This window comes from Erinaceus europaeus, chromosome 10, assembly GCF_950295315.1.
Source record: "Erinaceus europaeus chromosome 10, mEriEur2.1, whole genome shotgun sequence".
NCBI lineage: Eukaryota > Metazoa > Chordata > Mammalia > Eulipotyphla > Erinaceidae > Erinaceus > Erinaceus europaeus.
In genome coordinates, this window is record NC_080171.1 from 112,802,815 (window position 1) to 112,821,270 (window position 18,456).

The following is an 18,456-nucleotide window of genomic DNA, read 5'->3' on the forward strand; positions in this document are numbered from 1 at the left end:
GGACCCAGGATCATTGTGGAGTGCAGAAGGTGGAAGGTCTGGCTTCTGTAACTGCTTCTCTGTTGAACATGGGCATGGCAGGTCGATTCATACTCCCAACCTGTCTCTCTCTTTCCCTAGTGGGGTCTACCTGCATGTTAGCTGTCAGACTCAGGCAAAAACTAGTGAAGTCATGGGCCCCTTGGAATAGACCTTTTCTTAGTTTTACCAGTGAGCCCAGCAGGCTCATAGAGATGTCAGTGGCTGCTAACCCTTCATCACTCTCCACAGGGTCTCTGTCTCAGCATGTGCATATCAGATGTTTTCTAATTTGCATATTGTGCATTCTAGAATTGCACAGCTGGCTTCCCACACCTAATGAGGATGAATCAGTAGTGATGGATGGGGGGGCGGTATCAGAGAGGAACTGCATAGAAACCCTGAATGGCGTTAACCTCCTGTGAATCAAAAGCTGAAGTGACACTGATTTTCCAGCCTCCCAGCAAAACGCTGTCCAGCATCTTGGGAAAGAGCAACCTCCAGTTTGCAGGCATGAGCATCTCCCTGACCATCTCCACTGCCAGCCTGAATCTGCGCACGCCTGACTCCAAACAGGTCGGTGAAATGTTTGTACCCTGGTGCAACACTCTTCCCACTCCAATGGTCTGGGCGACCTCCCGTTGCAGCTACACTGGGTCCCTGATGAGGACACTGTGTACAGCCTTCGTTGGTTTGCACACTTGAATCATTTCCAAGGATCACTGACAGAATGCTGATATAATTTTATCTGACTATCATAGATGTGATATATAGGCATTAATATTTAGATCATATATTACATATATAATGCTGCATAAACCACTTTTTTGTGCCTTAAGCATGAAATCATTGGTTTATTTATACTGTAGAATGAGACCAAGGTGTGTACAAAGTCTTTTTTTTTTTAAGATTTTTTAAAATGATTTCTTTCTTTTTATTTTTTATTTTATTTATAAAAGGAAACACTGACAAAACCATAGGATAAGAGGGGTACGACTCCACACAGTTCCCAACACCAGAACTCTGTATCCCATCCCCTCCCCTGATAGCTTTCCTATTCTTTATCCCTCTGGGAGTATGGACCCAGGGTCATTATGGGATGCAGAAGGTGGAAGGTCTGGCTTCTGTAATTGCTTCCCCGCTGAACATGGCCTTGACAGGTTGATCCATACTCCCAGCCTGCCTCTCTCTTTCCCTAGTGGGGTGGGGTTTTGGGGAATTGGAGCTCTAGGACACATTAGTGGGGTGGTCTGTCCAGGGAAGTCTGGTTGGCATAATACTAGCATCTGGAACCTGGTGGCTGAAAACAGTTAACATATAAAGCCAAACAATTTTTTTTTGCCTAATCATGAACCCAAAGGCTGGAATAGTGAAGATGAAGAGTTGAGGGGGGGTCTCCATTTTGTAGATAGCTAGTAGGCATATTTTAGTTATATTCCAAAGGGGCTGTGGCTATACTAGTTTTTTTTTTTTTTTTTTGATAGGGGCAAGAGAGAAATTGAGAGGGAAGGGAAACAGGGAGAGGCTCAGAGACATCTGCCACACAGCTCACACCATTGGTAAACCTTTCATTTACAGGTGGGGCCTGGGGGCTTGAACCCAGGTCCTTGTGCATGGTAATAAGTGCAATCACTCAGTGCACCACTGCTCGGTCCCCAGAAAGTCTCCTCTTCATTCAAGTTCTTATCTCCATTTGTTTTATCTCTCTTTCTTAAATTTTATAAATTTACTTATTTTAGTTTTTTGTTGATTATCTTTATTGGATAGAGACAGCCAAAAATGGAGAGGGAAGGGGGAGGCAGAGAGGCAGAGAAATAGAGACACCTGCAGCACTACTTCACCACTTATAAATCTTTCCCCCTGCAGGTGGGGACTGGGGGCTTGAACCTGGGTCCTTGTGCATTGTAACATGTAATCTTAGACAGGTGCACCACCACCCAGCCTTCATTTGGATTCTCTATACCCTGTTTCTTAGGCTCTGAAACTTAGGTGTTTTTTTTTTTTCTTTTCTTTTTTTTCACCTAGTTGTTCATTGTTTTTGGTATTATGTGGATCAAGATGTTGATGCCATTTGAGTATCTATAGGGCATTTGCTGGTCATCTGAGAGTGTGTGTCAAAGGGTCTGTTGGGAAGGTTCGTTCCACTTTGTGTCTGTTTCTCAGGCTTCTCTGATGCTTAGTTCCTTCAGCATGAAAGATGGGTATCTTCCTAAGGAACCAAACACATCCATCCAAAAAGATCTGTGTATACCTATGTTCATAGCAGCACAATTTGTAATAGCCAAGACTTGGAAGCCACCCAGGTGTCCAACAACAGATGAGTGACTGAGCAAGGTTTATATACACAGTGGAATACTACTCAGGTATTAAAAATAGTTATTTTACCTTCTTACCCCATCTTGGATGGAGCTTGAAGGAATCATGTTGAGGTAAGTCACAGACTGAAGGATGAATATGGGATGGTCTCACTCACAGGCAGAAATTGAAAAACAAGATCAGAAGAGAAAACACTAAGCAGAACTGGGACTGGGTTTGGGGTATTGCACCAAAGTCAAAGACTCTGGGGTAGCTGGGATGGGGTTTGGGTCCTGGAACATGATGACAGAGGACCTAGTGGGGATTGTATTATTCTGTGGAAAACTGGGAAATATTATGCATGTACACACTACTGTATCTTACTGTCAACTTTAGACCATTAATCCTTCAATAAAGAAATAATAATAATGATGAAAAGGTGGATATCTGAGTAGCTCCCCTGGATTCTAACAGCTGGTTCTGAAAGCCAAAGAAGGAAAATATTTGCACGTCTAATGGCACCTCAGGCTGGGTTCTCGTTGCTAACAGGGATTTAGATATGACAGAAGGACACACAGCCCTGTGAATGGCTCACACTGTGCCGCCAGGTGCATTCTGGCCTTTGTTGATTTTCCTATTCACCAGGTAAAGAGGCAGCACCTCTTTCTCTTATACTGCTCTCTCCACCCCTGCCCACAAGATACTGAGGCACAGTGTGGATCCAGTGTACACTGCATTTAGGTGGGTGGATATACTTCCTCTCTCCTCCTTGTTTTATCCAACCTACAGCCACTCTGTCTTTCCATGCTGTCCTTCTACTGGATGCTTGTCCAACCCATCCTTATTCTATGTGACTGTGCTCCTTTTACTTCCAAGAGCCTAACTGTAGCTTCTAAGTCTGTGGGATTCTACCACATACCTCACCTTTAAAAAAAATTCATAGGGGCCCGGTGGTGGCGCACCTGCTTGAGTGCACATGTCACAATGAGCAAGGACCCAGGTTTAAGCCCCCAGTCCCCACCTGCAGGGGGAAAGCTTTGCAAGTGGTGAAGCAGTGCTGCAGGTGTCTCTCTTGTTTCTCTCTCATCTCTACCACCCCCTTCCCTCTCAATTTCTGGCTGTCTCTATCCAATAAATAAATAAAGATATTTAAAAAAATTCAGACAGGGTCAGCAAGATCCTTCGATAGGAAGGTGCCTTTTTGCCATGTATACAATCCTGATTCTCAGGTTCAAACTCAGCTCCCCCCTCAGGAGACCTTTGGTCTCTCTCTCTCTCTCTCTCTCTCTCCCCCCTCTCTTTCTTTGAAAAAATTGATATGGAGGGGTGAAACCCCCATGGTGACAAAGAAAAATTAAATCAAACTTTCAGCGCAGTGGGAACAACAGGCCATACTGGTTCATCTCTCAGTATTGTCATCTCTCTTGGGTTCAAGTGCCCATTCATTTCCCACCCCCCAGCCCTTGTTAGGTGGATGGAGTGAGCTCTAGCCTCAGGAGCCTGAATGTACACAGACCCAGAAAGATTTGGCTGGAGCCCGCACACCACTGGACCCCTGCTGAATGCTTTGGGGGCCTGGGTGAAGCAAACCAAATGGACGCTCCCTTCTTGATACAAATAGACAGCAAAAAAAGTAGCGCCCACTACCCTACACAGAACGCTTCCTGGGAAGAATCAGGATAGAAGCGCTCAGAGCCGAAATATGCCCTTTCAGTCATAATTTGTCTTATCCTCATTTCAATTTCAAGCTTAACTCACAGGACAACATCTGCTCATTCACACAGATAACATAATCTACAAGTGGGCCACGGAGATTTCCATCCCTCACCAATCATGTTAACTCCTTTAATTCTGAAACTCCAGTTTTAGAGCTGCCTTACTAGACAAAAAAAAAAAAAGTAAATGAGCAAACGTTAAAAAAAAATCCTTTAGAAGTCTCAGTTTATCATCATTTGGGGACTGCTATATCCTCATTGTCCCTTCGGGAGCCCTCAGCTCTGAGAAGATTCTAGAAGCAGCAAAAGGAAGTTATCAATTTGATCCATTAGCTTAGGCAACTGGCTCAGAACCAGCTTCATGGCTTGCATTATTTCTATACTCAGGACCTTCTGTGTCTTGAATCACTTTGTTAGTACCAACAAAAGAAGGTGACATTTAAGACACCTTATTTTGGGGTGGGGAGAGAGCATAATGGTTTTGCAAAAGTCTTTCCTGTCTGAGGCTCAGAGGTCCTAGCTTTAATCCCCAGCACCAACATAAGCCAGAGCTGAGCAGTGATCCAATGTCTCTATTTCTGTATCATTCTCTTTAGACTCTCTCTCTCATTAAAATAAATAAAATATCATTTATTTATTTATTTATTTATTGAATAGAGACAGCCAGAAACCTAGAGGGAAGGGGATGATAGAGAGGGGGAAACAGAGGGACACCTGCAGCCCTGCTTCACCACTTGCGAAGCTTTCCCCCTGCAGGTGGGGACCGGGGGCTCAAACCTGGGTCCTTATGCATTTTAAAATGTGCACTCAAGCAGGTGTGCCACCACCCAGCCCTTAAATAAAATATTTTTTAAAATACCTTATTTTATTTTAGAATTCAGTTGGAGATTTGTTTCAAGTTTTACAACTATGCAATTGGAGAGGAAAAAAAATGAAACACCGTGTTTGGTAGGATTACATCTCTGACTGCCTGCCCAGGGGCTTGTGGGGGCCGCACACAGATATGTTGGTTATATTGGGTTGGAGACAAGAACACAGTTTCCACCCCCGGAAATTCACTTCAATGTCATTACATTGTCTTTAAAAGGATAAAAATAGCATGGAAGACTTATGCTGCTTTTTAAATTTAGGGCAGCTTCTAATTTACCCAGTGTCTATTCAATTTCACTGTACACGGCAGTTTATAATGCTAATGGAAATTTCCATTTTAAAATTAACTTGAAATGTCTTCTCTGGTTCCTAAATTGATAAATTACAACAGTGCCTGGAGTGGCACCAATTTAGAGTCTTGGATGTAAGTTTTCTAATTTACGCGTACTGGATACAAGTGGGTCCTGGGGTGTGGGGTGTGGCATGTGGGATGGTGCAGTCAGACTTTCCTCACTCTAGCCTGGGGTCAATACTGAAGACCCCACAGGTCTTTGAAAACAGAAACTACACAGCTACACCGTATTGACACTTACGTTCTCAGAGAGGCATGGTTGTTAAGTCAGAGTGCTCAGTGGTCCGGGAGGTGGTGCAGTGGATAAAGCACTGGACTATTAAGCATGAGCTCCTGAGTTCAGTCACCGGCTACACATGTCCCAGAGTGATATCTGGTTCTTTCTTTCCCTCCTACTATCCTTCTCATGAATCAATCAATACAATCTTTCAATCTTTTTTTTTTTAAAAAAAAAGTCATGGCTCTGCCCAGTCAGTATGGCACTTTGAACGAGTGACTTAGCCTCTGGGCCTCAAGCTCCTCATCTGTAAAATGGAGTCTCTACAATATCCACATCACATGCTGCTTCGAGAGCAAAATGAGCTAAATCTGGAAGCAAGCAGATAAGCAGCTGATACCTTGCAGAAGCTTGTTTCAGGTTACCATTTAAAAATTAATTACTGGGTGGGGGTAGATAGCATAATGGTTCTTCTTCTTCTAGCTTTTGCCCTTCTTCCATAGCCAGTTAATGGCTTTGAAAGTGACTGGGATCCATGTGGATTCAGTCGGCTAGGAAGGATCGTCAGTTTCCCCAATGAATGGGTACTCACCCGATGCACCACGGGAAGGTCGATCCAATGCATCCCAAGCATAATGGTTATGTAAACAGATTCTCATGCCTGAGGCTCCAAAGTCCTAGGTTCAGTCCATTGCACCATCATAAGGTAGAGCTGAGCAGTGCTCTGGTAAACATATTAATTAATACATTAGATGACCCGAACTGCCCCTGCGACTACAGACAGACTATGACCCACATAGTCAACGACTGCCATCTCTCCAGATTCAAAGGAGGTCTCGAAACTTTACATCAGGCTCAACCTGACGCTGTTGACTGACTACGGAAGAAGGGCAAACGCTAGAAGAAGAAGAATACATTAGTTAATCAATTATTAATTAATTATAATGATAATTAATTAACTAATTGGGCAGGTGGTGGTGCACCTGGTTAAGTGTTTACGTAAACAATGACCCAGGTTCAAGCCCCTGGTCCCCACCTGCAGGCAGAAAGCTTCATGAATGGTGAAGCAGGGCTACAGATGTCTCTCTGTCTCTCTCTCTCTCCTTCTCCCCTTTCAATATCTCTCTGTCTCTATCCAGTAATAAATAAATATTTTAAAATTATGTATTTATTTTAATAGGATACACACACACACACACACACACACACACACACACACACACACATATATATATATATATATGAGAGAGAGAAGGAAGGAGAGGGAGAGAGGAAAAAGGAGAGAGGGAGAGGAAAAGGGAGAGAGAGACTGCTCAGCTCTGGTTTATGGTGGTGCAAAGAATTGAATCTGTAACCTCAGGAAAGTCCTTTTTCATAACCCTTATACTATTTCCCCAGCCCTAAGGTTATGTTTTGTAATTGCTTTGATAGTTGCTCTTCTAAAAATTGTACTCACTTTAGCAACCTTCAGGAGAACTTGTCAATTTCTTTTTTTTTTTTGAATTTTTTATTGTCTTTATTTATTTATTGGATAGAGACAGTCAGAAGCCAAGAGGGGCAGGGGTGGTAGAGAGGGAGAGAGACAAGAGACACCTGCAGACCTACTTCGCCACTTGTCAAGCCTCCACCCTGCAGGTGGGGACTGGGGGCTCACACCTGGGTCCTCAAGCACTGTAACATGTGCGTTCAAACAAGTGCAGCACCACCCGGCCCCTTTTTGTTAATTTCTATTGATTATCAACAGTTGGTTTTTCAAAACACGGGGAGGTGGTAACAGCACTTCTTGCTTTTTGTTTCCGATCACAGATTATAGCCAATCACCACATGCAGTCCATCTCCTTTGCCTCGGGAGGAGATCCGGTAAGTCCTCAGAGCTGTTTCCTTTTGCTCCTGTTGGGAATATATAAAATGGGCTTGGTTTCATAAGTGTGCTCTTAGAACACTGTCCAGAAAGTTAACTGTGATGCCGACTACTTCCTCTCCTGACTTCATATCATTGTTTCTTGACTCTTATTTTTTCTTGTATTTTCTTTGGAGCAGCCCAGGACAAGGACCTACTGTTATTTTTTTTTCCTCTTTTTAAATATTACTATTGTTATTTTCACCAGAGGACTGTTCAACTCTGGCTTTAGGTGGTGTTGGGAATCGCACCTGAGACTTCAGAGCCTCGGGCATGGAAGTCTTTTGCAGAACCATTATGCTGGCTCCCTCCCCTTTACCATTCATTTTTATTGTCCCAAAGCTGTCCATCATTTCTGAAGTACCAACAGTGACTTATCTCCCTAGTGTTTCAGTGTTGCTGGCTGTTCTTTGTGATTCTGCCCTACTTAATCCTTTTCATTTTTTTTGTCCCATTTTTTTTCACTAGGTCCATATTTTTTTTCTTATGTATTTTAAATCTATTCATAGGTCAAAAATGTAAAACTCTATTTGTAAATATTTTAAATGGGGACTTTTGTCTTCAAATTGAACCCTGCATTCTTTTTTAAAAAAACTTATTTATAAAATAAAAAATATCCTTCACATTTGTAATGGCGTAGACCTTAACCAGCGCCCCCTTCAGGGAGACTGAGCGACTGCGTCTCTGAATGGAACCGGAAATTCCCCTGTTTGCTGGGCCTTTGTGAGGTCATAGTTTTCTCTGTGTACTGATCAGATGGGTAGCAGGCAGGAGATTCACACTTCACGTGGAAGGGCAAGACTTCTAAATACAGCTCACAGTTCTGAGACCTTTTTTTTTTTTTCAAGATGAAACTTTCAGGGGCCAGGCAGTGTTGTGTCTGGTTAAGTGCATGCATTAAAGTACACAAAGACCCAGGTTCAAGCCCCTGATCCCCACCTATAGGAGGAAAGCTTCTTGAGTGGAGAAGCAATGCTTCAAATGTCAGTGTTCCCCTTTCCCTCTCCATCTCCCTCTCCCCTCTCACTTTCTGTCTGTATCCAATAATAAATAAGTAAAAAATTGTAAAAATATGAAAATTTCATTTTTTGCTTATCAGGGTAATATATACTCAGCACAGAAAATAGGAATCACCAAAAAAATAGCATAATTGTTACTTAGAAATTTAATTTTTTAATTTTATTTTCATTAGTGATTTAATGTTGGCCTATAAGATCATAAGATAATAGAGGTATAATTCCTCACCATTCCCACCACCAGAATTCTGTGTTCCCTCCATTGGAAGCTGCAGTAGTTCTCTCAAGGTTATTTAGAAATTCTCTTGTTCTTAGCGCATATATGAGCACTTTAAAAATAAAAGTTTACTTGGAGCCGGGTGGTAGCACACTTTGTTGAGCACACGTGTTATAATACACAAGGACCCAGGTTCAAGCCCCTGGTCCCCACCTGTAGGGGGAAAGATTCATAAGTGGTGAAGCAGGTCTGCAGGACTCTGACTCTCTCTTTCTCTCTCTCTCTCTCTCTCCCTCCCTCCCTCCCCCTTCCTCTCAATTGCTGGCTGTCTATTTCCAAAAAATAATAATAATATCAAAATGAAAAATATCTTTAAAAATGTTTATTAGAGAGAGATGTAGAGAGAGATAAAGATGCTTTGTGTGGTGCTGAGGACTAAGTTCAGGACCTGGATCATGCAAGTACTGTGCTCTGCTACTGTGCCCCCTTCTCCCTACTCTGGTGCATGTTTTTAGCTAACATGAAGGAGTCACTGGAGGCTTGCTTTAGCAGGGTAGAGAGAATCAGAGTTGAGGATGCATGGGGATGGAGGGGAGAAAGAGCAAGGCCTTCGCTTCAACTTTTGAAATATCGTAAAAGGACTGAAGCCATGATTTATGACCATGAACTAAAGAGCCCTCCTGTTTCACCCCCCACGAAGAGCACCAGCATGTTACCTTTACACTTCTGAGTCGCGAAGACCACCCGCATGTAACCTTTACACTTCTGAGTCGCGAAGACCACCCGCATGTAACCTTTACACTTCTGAGTCGCGAAGAGCACTCGCATGTAACCTTTACACTTCTGAGTGGCGAAGAGCACCCGCATGTAACCTTTACACTTCTGAGTGACGAAGAGCACCCGCATGTAACCTTTACACTTCTGAGTGGCGAAGAGCACCCCCATGTAACCTTTACACTTCTGAGTGGCGAAGAGCACCGGCATGTAACCTTTACACTTCTGAGTCGCCAAGAGCACCGGCATGTAACCTTTACACTTCTGAGTCGCCAAGAGCACCGGCATGTAACCTTTACACTTCTGAGTCGCGAAGAGCTCCAGCATGTAACCTTTACACTTCTGAGTCGCGAAGAGCTCCAGCATGTAACCTTTACACTTCTGAGTCGCGAAGAGCACCCGCATGTAACCTTTACACTTCTGAGTCGCGAAGAGCACCGGCATATAACCTTTACACTTCTGAGTCGCGAAGAGCTCCGGCATGTAACCTTTACACTTCTGAGTCGCGAAGAGCTCCGGCATGTAACCTTTACACTTCTGAGTCGCGAAGAGCACCCGCATGTAACCTTTACACTTCTGAGTCGCGAAGAGCTCCAGCATGTAACCTTTACACTTCTGAGTCGCGAAGAGCACCCGCATGTAACCTTTACACTTCTGAGTCGCCAAGAGCACCCGCATGTAACCTTTACACTTCTGAGTCGCCAAGAGCACCGGCATGTAACCTTTACACTTCTGAGTCGCCAAGAGCACCGGCATGTAACCTTTACACTTCTGAGTCGCCAAGAGCACCGGCATGTAACCTTTACACTTCTGAGTCGCCAAGAGCACCGGCATGTAACCTTTACACTTCTGAGTCGCGAAGAGCTCCAGCATGTAACCTTTACACTTCTGAGTCGCGAAGAGCTCCAGCATGTAACCTTTACACTTCTGAGTCGCGAAGAGCTCCAGCATGTAACCTTTACACTTCTGAGTCGCGAAGAGCTCCAGCATGTAACCTTTACACTTCTGAGTCGCGAAGAGCTCCAGCATGTAACCTTTACACTTCTGAGTTGCGAAGTGCACCAGCATGTTACCTTTACACTTCTGAGTCGCGAAGTGCACCAGCATGTTACCTTTACACTTCTGAGTCGCCTGTTCTATCAAAGTAGCCCCAGCCTAGTAGCAGCCTCACCTGGATATGGGTCAGAACGCACATTTGAAGCTCTGCCTTAGCCCCACTGATTACTAAACTCTAAAGTGGGACCCAACGGTCTTTTTTTTTTCCTCCAGTACAAATCCTAGTGGCCATTTTTTTTCTATTTTATTGGATAGGATAGAGAAAAATTGAGAGGGGAGGGGAAGGTAGAGAGGGGGAGGGAGAAAAATAGACACCTGAAGACCCTGCTTCACAACTTGTGAAGTGTCCCCCTGCAGGTGGGGAGCAGGGGCTCGAACCTGGATCCTTGTGTGTGTCCTTGTGCTTCACATTATGGGCACTTAAGCAGGTGCACCACTGCCTGGCCCCCCAGTAGTCTTTTAAAATAAGTTCCAAAGAGAGTACTGAGCCCATTTCAAATTTGGGGAATGCCGGGTAGACAGAGTTGATTGAAGGGTTCTCAAAGCCATCCAAGGAATTTTTGATAAATTCCTGGTGCCCAGGCCTCAGCTCTTAATGAGCTAAGTTGGGCAACAAAGACATCAGGACTCTATTACTTCTATTTCCAAAGTACCTGGCGACCCAACATGCAGAGACAGGTGTCCTTCACGCCCTCAGTGCTCAGACTGTGGGTAGGCAGTTGACTGAAGATGCCCTCTTAGGACCTGCCAAGTCAGCATTTGCCGTTCACGCCATGCCTGGGAGTGACTGATTCCCTTCCCAATGTCATTCAGTGTGAGAGATGTCTCTCATGAGGCTGTGACCTTGGACAGTGTTTTACTTCATTGCTGACTTGTGTGTTAGTGATGTGGACCTCTTGCTTTTTTCACTGACAGGACACGACAGACTATGTTGCCTATGTAGCCAAGGACCCTGTGAATCGCAGAGGTAAGCAATGTTGGACCCTTTCATCCCTTATTCCTACACAGCCCGGCTGAATGCTGCTGACGGCGTTCCTTGTTTCCTCAGCCCTTTCCCGATGAGGGCGTGAGTCATGTTGCACTTCTCATGGTGACCGTGGCCTGCAGGCTGCTAAGTGTGAGGGCACAGCTGGCTGGGACGGTAATGCTGATGCCTGTGAGCTTTAACGTGCACCCATGCTGGGTGGCAACAGTGCGGTCCATCAGAACTTCCTCCTGCAACTCACTTCAGGCTTTGAGATGAAAACTGGCCGTGTGATGCTTTCAGGAACAAGACATTTAAAACTTTTCTTGTTTTGATCTTTATCTTATCCTTTCTAAATATGTTTGAAATGACACTATCAGAATAGACACACTACTATAACTGCAGGAATATTAGTCAGTAATTCAGGAAGAAATAGATGCATATTTGGAATGGAAGCTTAGGAAACTGTTCATTCATAGGCACATGGGGAGAAACCTTGGTGACCTCTGACTTCAGGCTATTTGGAGCCTGGAGGGTGTGTCAAGCATTGTTATGCTCACTAGCATCTGTTCTTCTTTCCTCTGAGTCTGCAAAAGGCTGCGCTGACCAGCCCTCATGTCCGGGGCTGGTAGTGAGCACTGTGTAGGGAGCTGAAATGAGAATAGGATGAGGTAGTCAGCGCTAGACAAGGCCTCCCTGTCTCTCACCTTGTGCAGGAGGTCATGTATTAGGATGCAGGGCTGACAGATCCAAGAAGGTTCACTCATAAAACCACTGCTTGTGGGAGCGCTGCCCAGCAGTGAGCTAAGAGGAGTGGGGTTGTCTCCTTGTTCTGTGATGCCGGGGCTATCTGTTTTAGGACTTCACTAGCCTGTACTGATTCCCATAACAGCTGTCCCAGCAGAGTACTAGAAGCATGCTCAGTGAACCTCTGACCCAGCTGATCTGAAGTCCAGAGGGCAGATGGCCTGGTCAGTCGTTTGTACCGATGGGCAGGTGTGGCCTTTTGCCATGGGCTGATATGTTATGATTAGTCTGGCATCCTGATCAAGTGGCTTTTTACCATGAGAGGAAAATGTGCAGGTTGTGTCCCAGTTCTGACAAATATGATTCTAGGGACCGTCATGCTTTCTTCTTGCAGATGTCCTGTCCCAGGGAGAGACTGACCTCAGTGGCATGGCCTGAGGAGCTCTCCATACTAGTCTTAGGGCTGGTTTGGCCACTTGATGGCCATCATGAGTCAGTTATCTAGATGGTGGCTTCAGTTTTGCTTATTGATTCTCAGAGAAAAATGCCAGGATGTTTATTATTATTTTTTTCTGGAACACATACTGGCTGTTTACCAGGAATCTTCAGCCTCACATCATGGAAGATGTCTATCAAGGAAAGCCAGGGCTCAAAGCTTGGGTTGTGGTTTGATTCTGCATCTATGGGCTCTGTCAAGACAGGTTTCTTTGCAAGGGCTCTTCATCTAGGGGCCTTAACTTTTGTGACTAGCCTGGAGTATGCTTAAAAAAGAGGCCCCTTTCATGCTTTGAGTTCTTATATGTTGAAGACAGTGGGCCATGTGGCTGGTACCACAACCTTCAGAAATCTTATTCACCGGGTTAAGTGTTGGGTGCCATGTTTTTTTTTTCTTGTTGTTGTTGTTTTTTGTTTGTTTTTTCCTTAGTGGAAATATGAACTTTCCTTTTTAGACCCTTCCTCAGTCTTTATTCTGTTCCTCCAAAGTGCTTGCCTTGACCTGAACTGATACTTGGGAGATGGGGAGGAGGATGCATGTGGCTGGAGGCTCAGGCCTGGTGAGGGCAGGTATCGTCTCCTTCCAGGAGCCCTGGACCCCATTCCCTATTGGCAAAAAGCACTTCTATTCTCAACAGTTAAGTGACAAATCTTTAATACCTGCTCAGTGTAGACTTGCTTCAGGACTGCCTGCATTAGTTCTTAGTACATACTAATAGCAACATACAACAAGACAGTACTACTACTAATAAAGCTAAAGCTGAGGCATCCATCTCCTTGGTACAAATCCCCGGGCCATACTTAAGGTTAAGCTGGTTTCTCCAAGAGATGCATCGAGGAGGATGCTCTCAGGCAAGGTTTCTCTGTGCTCCTGGAATGCACTCTCCTCCTGAGACTGGGGATCAGAAGCTCCAAGGACACCAGACCATATCAGTGGATATAAAATGCATACAAAAGGAAGCCTGGTAGAGAAACAGTCGCCAAGTTCATGGGGAGTCATGATGCTGTCCATTCTTGCTGTGATGTCTCTGGGAAGCATGATGGTTTCTCCTTCAGTGAGAGGACAATTTGGCATCTATAGTAGCAGGGATGAGGACCCTTGTAGAAATGTCTCCACTTCATTATCAAGAACTCATCTCCCCATCCCCTGGAATAACTTCCTTAAAGCACAGCTATCTCCTGATATTCTTATAGAGCAGAGGGGTGTGTGTGTGTGTGTGTGTGTGTGTGTGTGTGTGTGGTGGTGGGGGGGTGTAAGATATTTCTTCTGAGTGTCTCCAGTCCACTCCTTTTTCTCTGAAGATTTCACATGGGTCATGTCACAACCTATCTACTAGGACAGCACACTTTCTTTGGGTGACAGATGCCTGCCACAGAGAATTGTGACCTCTGACCACAAACTCCTAACTTTTGTTTAGTTTTTTAGTGCAAGCTGCTTTTAAGAGAAATTACAGGCAGGAGGAGATAGCATAATGGTTATGCAAACAGACTCTCATGCCTGAGGCTCCAAAGTCTCAATCCCCCGCACCACCATAAGCCAGAGCTGAGCAGTGCTCTGGTTAAAAAAGAATAATTTAAAAAATTAAAGCAAGCGAGAGAAACTGCATGAATGCCGTGTCTCAAAGTAGAACAGATATAGGTGGTGTTTATGGCATAGCCACACTGATGAATTGCTACTTATTTAGATTCAGAGTCGAAAGTTCTTACTGCTTCAAGTTGCCTCATTTGTTGATGGCACTTCCCTCCCACTAAGAATGAGCAACCTGCTCTAAGCCTATCAGACAAATCAAGCCTCTTTCAACAACAGCCTCTTTAAGCCAATTTTTTTTTTAAGACTCGCAGTACATGAAAAGGGCTGTATTCTTGTTATGATCGGATTCTTTGTTGTGCTAAAGTTTTCTTCCAAACCCTATTTAATTCTGAGTGGATATTTTATAGACTGGAGACATGGACAAGCAGTCCATTTTCACTTTAAACATGTGAATGTATTCACAGGCAGAGCCTTTAATTTTGAAGAAAAGAGGCTCTTAGGAAACACATCCCTTTGTTGAAACTGTGCCTTCATAGGAATTAGCTGCAGGGGAAGCTGTCAGGGTCTGTTAGCATGAGCCTGTACCTGTTTATCCCTCTCTTGCTACTAAGGCTGACAGGGTCTCAGCCAGGGTTTACAATCAGGGAGCCTGAGAATGCCCATGTCTGACTCTAATCGGCCTGTGTCCCTTGCTCTCACAGCTTGTCACATTCTGGAATGTTGTGATGGTCTGGCCCAGGATGTCATCAGCTCCATTGGACAAGCCTTTGAGCTACGGTTTAAACAATACTTACAGTGTCCTTCCAAGGCTCCTGTTCTCCATGACCGGTGAGTAGCACCGTCAGATGGCTTGTGATGGCCATTTCTGTGTTGTCTGACCTTTCCTCTTGCAATACTTAAAGGAGACGATAGTAGATCGCCTCCCCCAGGTGTGCTCCTGAGATGCAGAATGACTCACAGGGAACCCTGGGCTCTAGCACACCTGGCTGGTGCTGGGCCAGGACTTGGGAAACTGACAGATAGAAGCTGACATATGGGCAATGCTCCGGATGTTCGGAAAAAAAAAAAAAACATTTTCTTGAAACTATAGTGACGGTAGCCAAGGTGACAAAAACGTGCTGTAAAAATGTATTCTCTGTGCTCTAGTGATGCTTCCATATGTTGCCTCCTCAGGTCTGTGTCAGGAAGGCCACAACTCCTATTGCTATTCTGGCTTGACAAAGTTCTGCTTCAGAGGCTCTGGCTATGAGGCCCTGTGCTTGGGGTAACCAGCGTCCCTTCTGCTGTGCAGGTCTTTGCATCTTAAGAACTCAACGGTCTTCTGTGTGGGCCTAGGCCACAATTTGAGTCTCAGCATTTGTTGTTTTGTTTGTTGGTTTATTTGTTTTTTGCTTTTCCTTGTCAGATAAAACCAAGTATGTCTTCATAGTTGTTTTATATGGTAGATGAAATAATAAACAGAAATTGTGATACTTAGCTAATCATAAAAAAAAAATGTAGCCTAAAGCATTCTGAAGGAAGTAGCAGGCACATTGGTCATACAACAGCCTGTCCTAGATTGAACTGACATAATTCAAGCTTATGGAAGTGGTGTGTTTACTGTAAATGAGATGATAGCTCTCTTAAATTTACTTTTCATTCACTTGAAAACATTTTGCATGATCTTTAAATTTAATTTTTTTAAAAAGTAGTTATGATAGAGACAGAAACAAGTTGAGAGGGAAGGGGGAGAGGAAAAAGGAGAGAGAGAGAGAGCGAGAGAGCAGAGACACCTGCATCGCTGCTTTACAATCTGTTTCAACCCTTGTAGGTAGGGACCAAGGGCTTGAACCTAGGTCCTTGTGCACTGTAATGTGACCGCTTAACCAGGTGCACCACACCTGGCCTGACAAGTTTTTTTCCAAAGTGACTGCACTATTGATATTTTACTTTCCCACTAGCAGTAGAAGCGAGTTCTATAACCAACACTTGTTATTCTCCATCATTTTCATCACAGCCAGCCTGGAGAGTATGGTGTGCTCTCAATTTTCATGGCAGCAAATGATATAAGTATCTTTCTGTGTTTGTCTTAGGTATGTGTATGTATTTCCTTGAGAAATATCTGCTCAAATCCTTAATCTTGTTTTCTTAAATATTAATAGAGTTATTTGTCATTGTGTTGTGGAGTTGCAGGAGCTGTTTATACATTCTCAGTAGTATGTCTTTTTTTTTTTCCAGATACATGATTAGCAAATATTTTTTTAATCTCACTTCTAGTGTTGTGTCCTTTGGAACACAATTATTTTTAATTTTGGCAAAGTTTAGTTTCCTTTGTTTGCTTTTGATTTTTGTGTCGTATGAAAGAATTCATAATCTACAGTAATGAAAACTTACACCTATATCTTTGTCTAAATCTTAGTTCTGACTCTCAGGTCTTTTTTTTTTTTTTTTTTTTTTGCCTTCAGAGTTATTGCTAGGGCTTGGTGCATGAATATGAATCCAATGCTCCTGGTGGTCATTTTCCATTTTATTGGATAGGACAGAGAGAAAATGAGAGAGGAAGGGGAGCTAGAGAAGAAAATAGACACCTGCAGACCATCTTCACCTCTCATGAAGCTTCCCCCTTCAGGTGATGAGTGGGGGCTTGAACTCAGATCCTTGAGCAGGTCCTTGCACTTAGTATTATGTGCGCTTAACCAGGTGCACCACTGCCTGCCCACCTGGCATTCAATACTTTTTCAGTTATTTTTATGTATTGTGTGAGGCAAGGGCTCAACTCTATTATTTTTTTTTATCACATATAGTTGTCTAGTCTCATAATCAGTTGTAGAAAAGATTGTTATTTTAACAATTGAATTATTTATCTTTGGCAACCTCATTGAAATCACTTGATCATATATGTATGGATTTATTTGTGGAGTAACAATTGTATTCCACTGGTTCGTTGACCATATTAAAAATAGCTATGTTGCTTATCTCCTTAGTGAAAATGTAAGTTTCCTCAGGGACACTTTCTATTGAGTACTTTTTCCCCTTGTGTATGAGTCATATTTCCTTGTAGTGGTTTTTATTATTTTTTTATGTCTCATAATTTTTTGTTGGAAGTGGAAAATTTAAGTAACATAATATACCAACTCTGGAAGTCAGATTCCTCCTTTCCTCAAGTTGTGGTTTTTTAAAAACTAGCTCAATAACCCTTGTGTTATTTGTCATATATGGCCACTGAAAACATTTTTTGGTTTTCTTAGTCAGTTAGTGATTGGAGAGAGATTTTATTTATTTTATTTATTTTTTATTTTAATTTTTTATTTATTTTAAAAAGGAGATATTAACAAAACCATAGGATAAGAGGGGTACAACTCCACACAGTTCCTACCACCAGATCTCCGTATCCCATCCCTTCCCCTGATAGCTTTCCTATTCTTTAACCCTCTGGGAGTATGAACCCAGGGTCATTGTGGGATGCCGAAGGTGGAAGGTCTGGCTTCTGTAATTGCTTCCCTGCTGAACATGGGTGTTGACTGGTCGATCCATGCTCCCAGCCTGCCTGGAGAGAGATTTTATTAAGCACCTAGAAATTCTACTTCTTAGTCTTTGCTGAGATATTCTTTGTATGTGTTGGGACACTCCTCAGCTAACACTCAGGCAGTTAATAACTCTGATTTAATCTTTATTGCCAGTTTGTGCCGGTTTAAAGGATAGCCAGAGATAAGAAATTAGTCTTCTTAGAGGGCTGGGCAGTGGCACACACCGGGTTATGTGCACATAGTACTAAGCACAAGGACCCATACAAGGATCCCACTTTGAGCCCCTGGCTCCCCACCTGCAAGGGGGTTGATTTGCAATTTTACAATGTTTTTTCAAAAAATAGTCTTCTTCACATTTTTCTTTTTTCTTTTTCTTTCTTTTCTTTTTTTTATTTGCCTCCAGGGAGGGTTATTGCTGGGGCTCGGTGCCTGCACCACGAATCCACTGCTCCTGGAGGCTACTTTTTTTCCTTTTGTTGCCCTTGTTGTTTTATCGTTGTTGTGGTTATTATTATTATTGTTGGATAGGACAGAGAAATGGAGAGAGGAGGGGAAGACAGAAAGGGGGAGAGAAAGATAAGACATTTTCAGACCTGTTTCAGCTCTCGTGAAGTGACCCCCTGCAGGTGGGGAGCCGGGGCTCAAACCGGGAACCTCCAGTGGGTCCTTACGCTTCGCACCATGTACACTTAACCCGCTGCGCTACCTCCCAACTCCCCTTCTTCATATTTTTATGAGCAGACATAGTCAGGGCCATGGACATATCCCCATGTGTTTATTTGA

The 18,456-nt window shown here is 43.6% G+C and overlaps 1 protein-coding gene and 1 long non-coding RNA gene across 2 annotated transcripts in view; both read left to right on the forward strand.

The window, feature by feature from the left end:
• LOC132540788 (uncharacterized) overlaps positions 1-18,456 on the forward strand; it is a 496,709-nt gene that overhangs the window by 163,262 nt on the left and 314,991 nt on the right. The window lies entirely within an intron of this gene.
• SHC3 (SHC adaptor protein 3) overlaps positions 1-18,456 on the forward strand; it is a 134,305-nt gene that overhangs the window by 88,806 nt on the left and 27,043 nt on the right. Inside the window, exons 6-9 of the mRNA XM_060200541.1 lie at positions 475-594; positions 7,274-7,327; positions 11,346-11,397; positions 14,869-14,995. Coding sequence (XP_060056524.1) covers positions 475-594; positions 7,274-7,327; positions 11,346-11,397; positions 14,869-14,995 — 353 coding nt within the window. The remainder of the gene's footprint in view (positions 1-474; positions 595-7,273; positions 7,328-11,345; positions 11,398-14,868; positions 14,996-18,456) is intronic.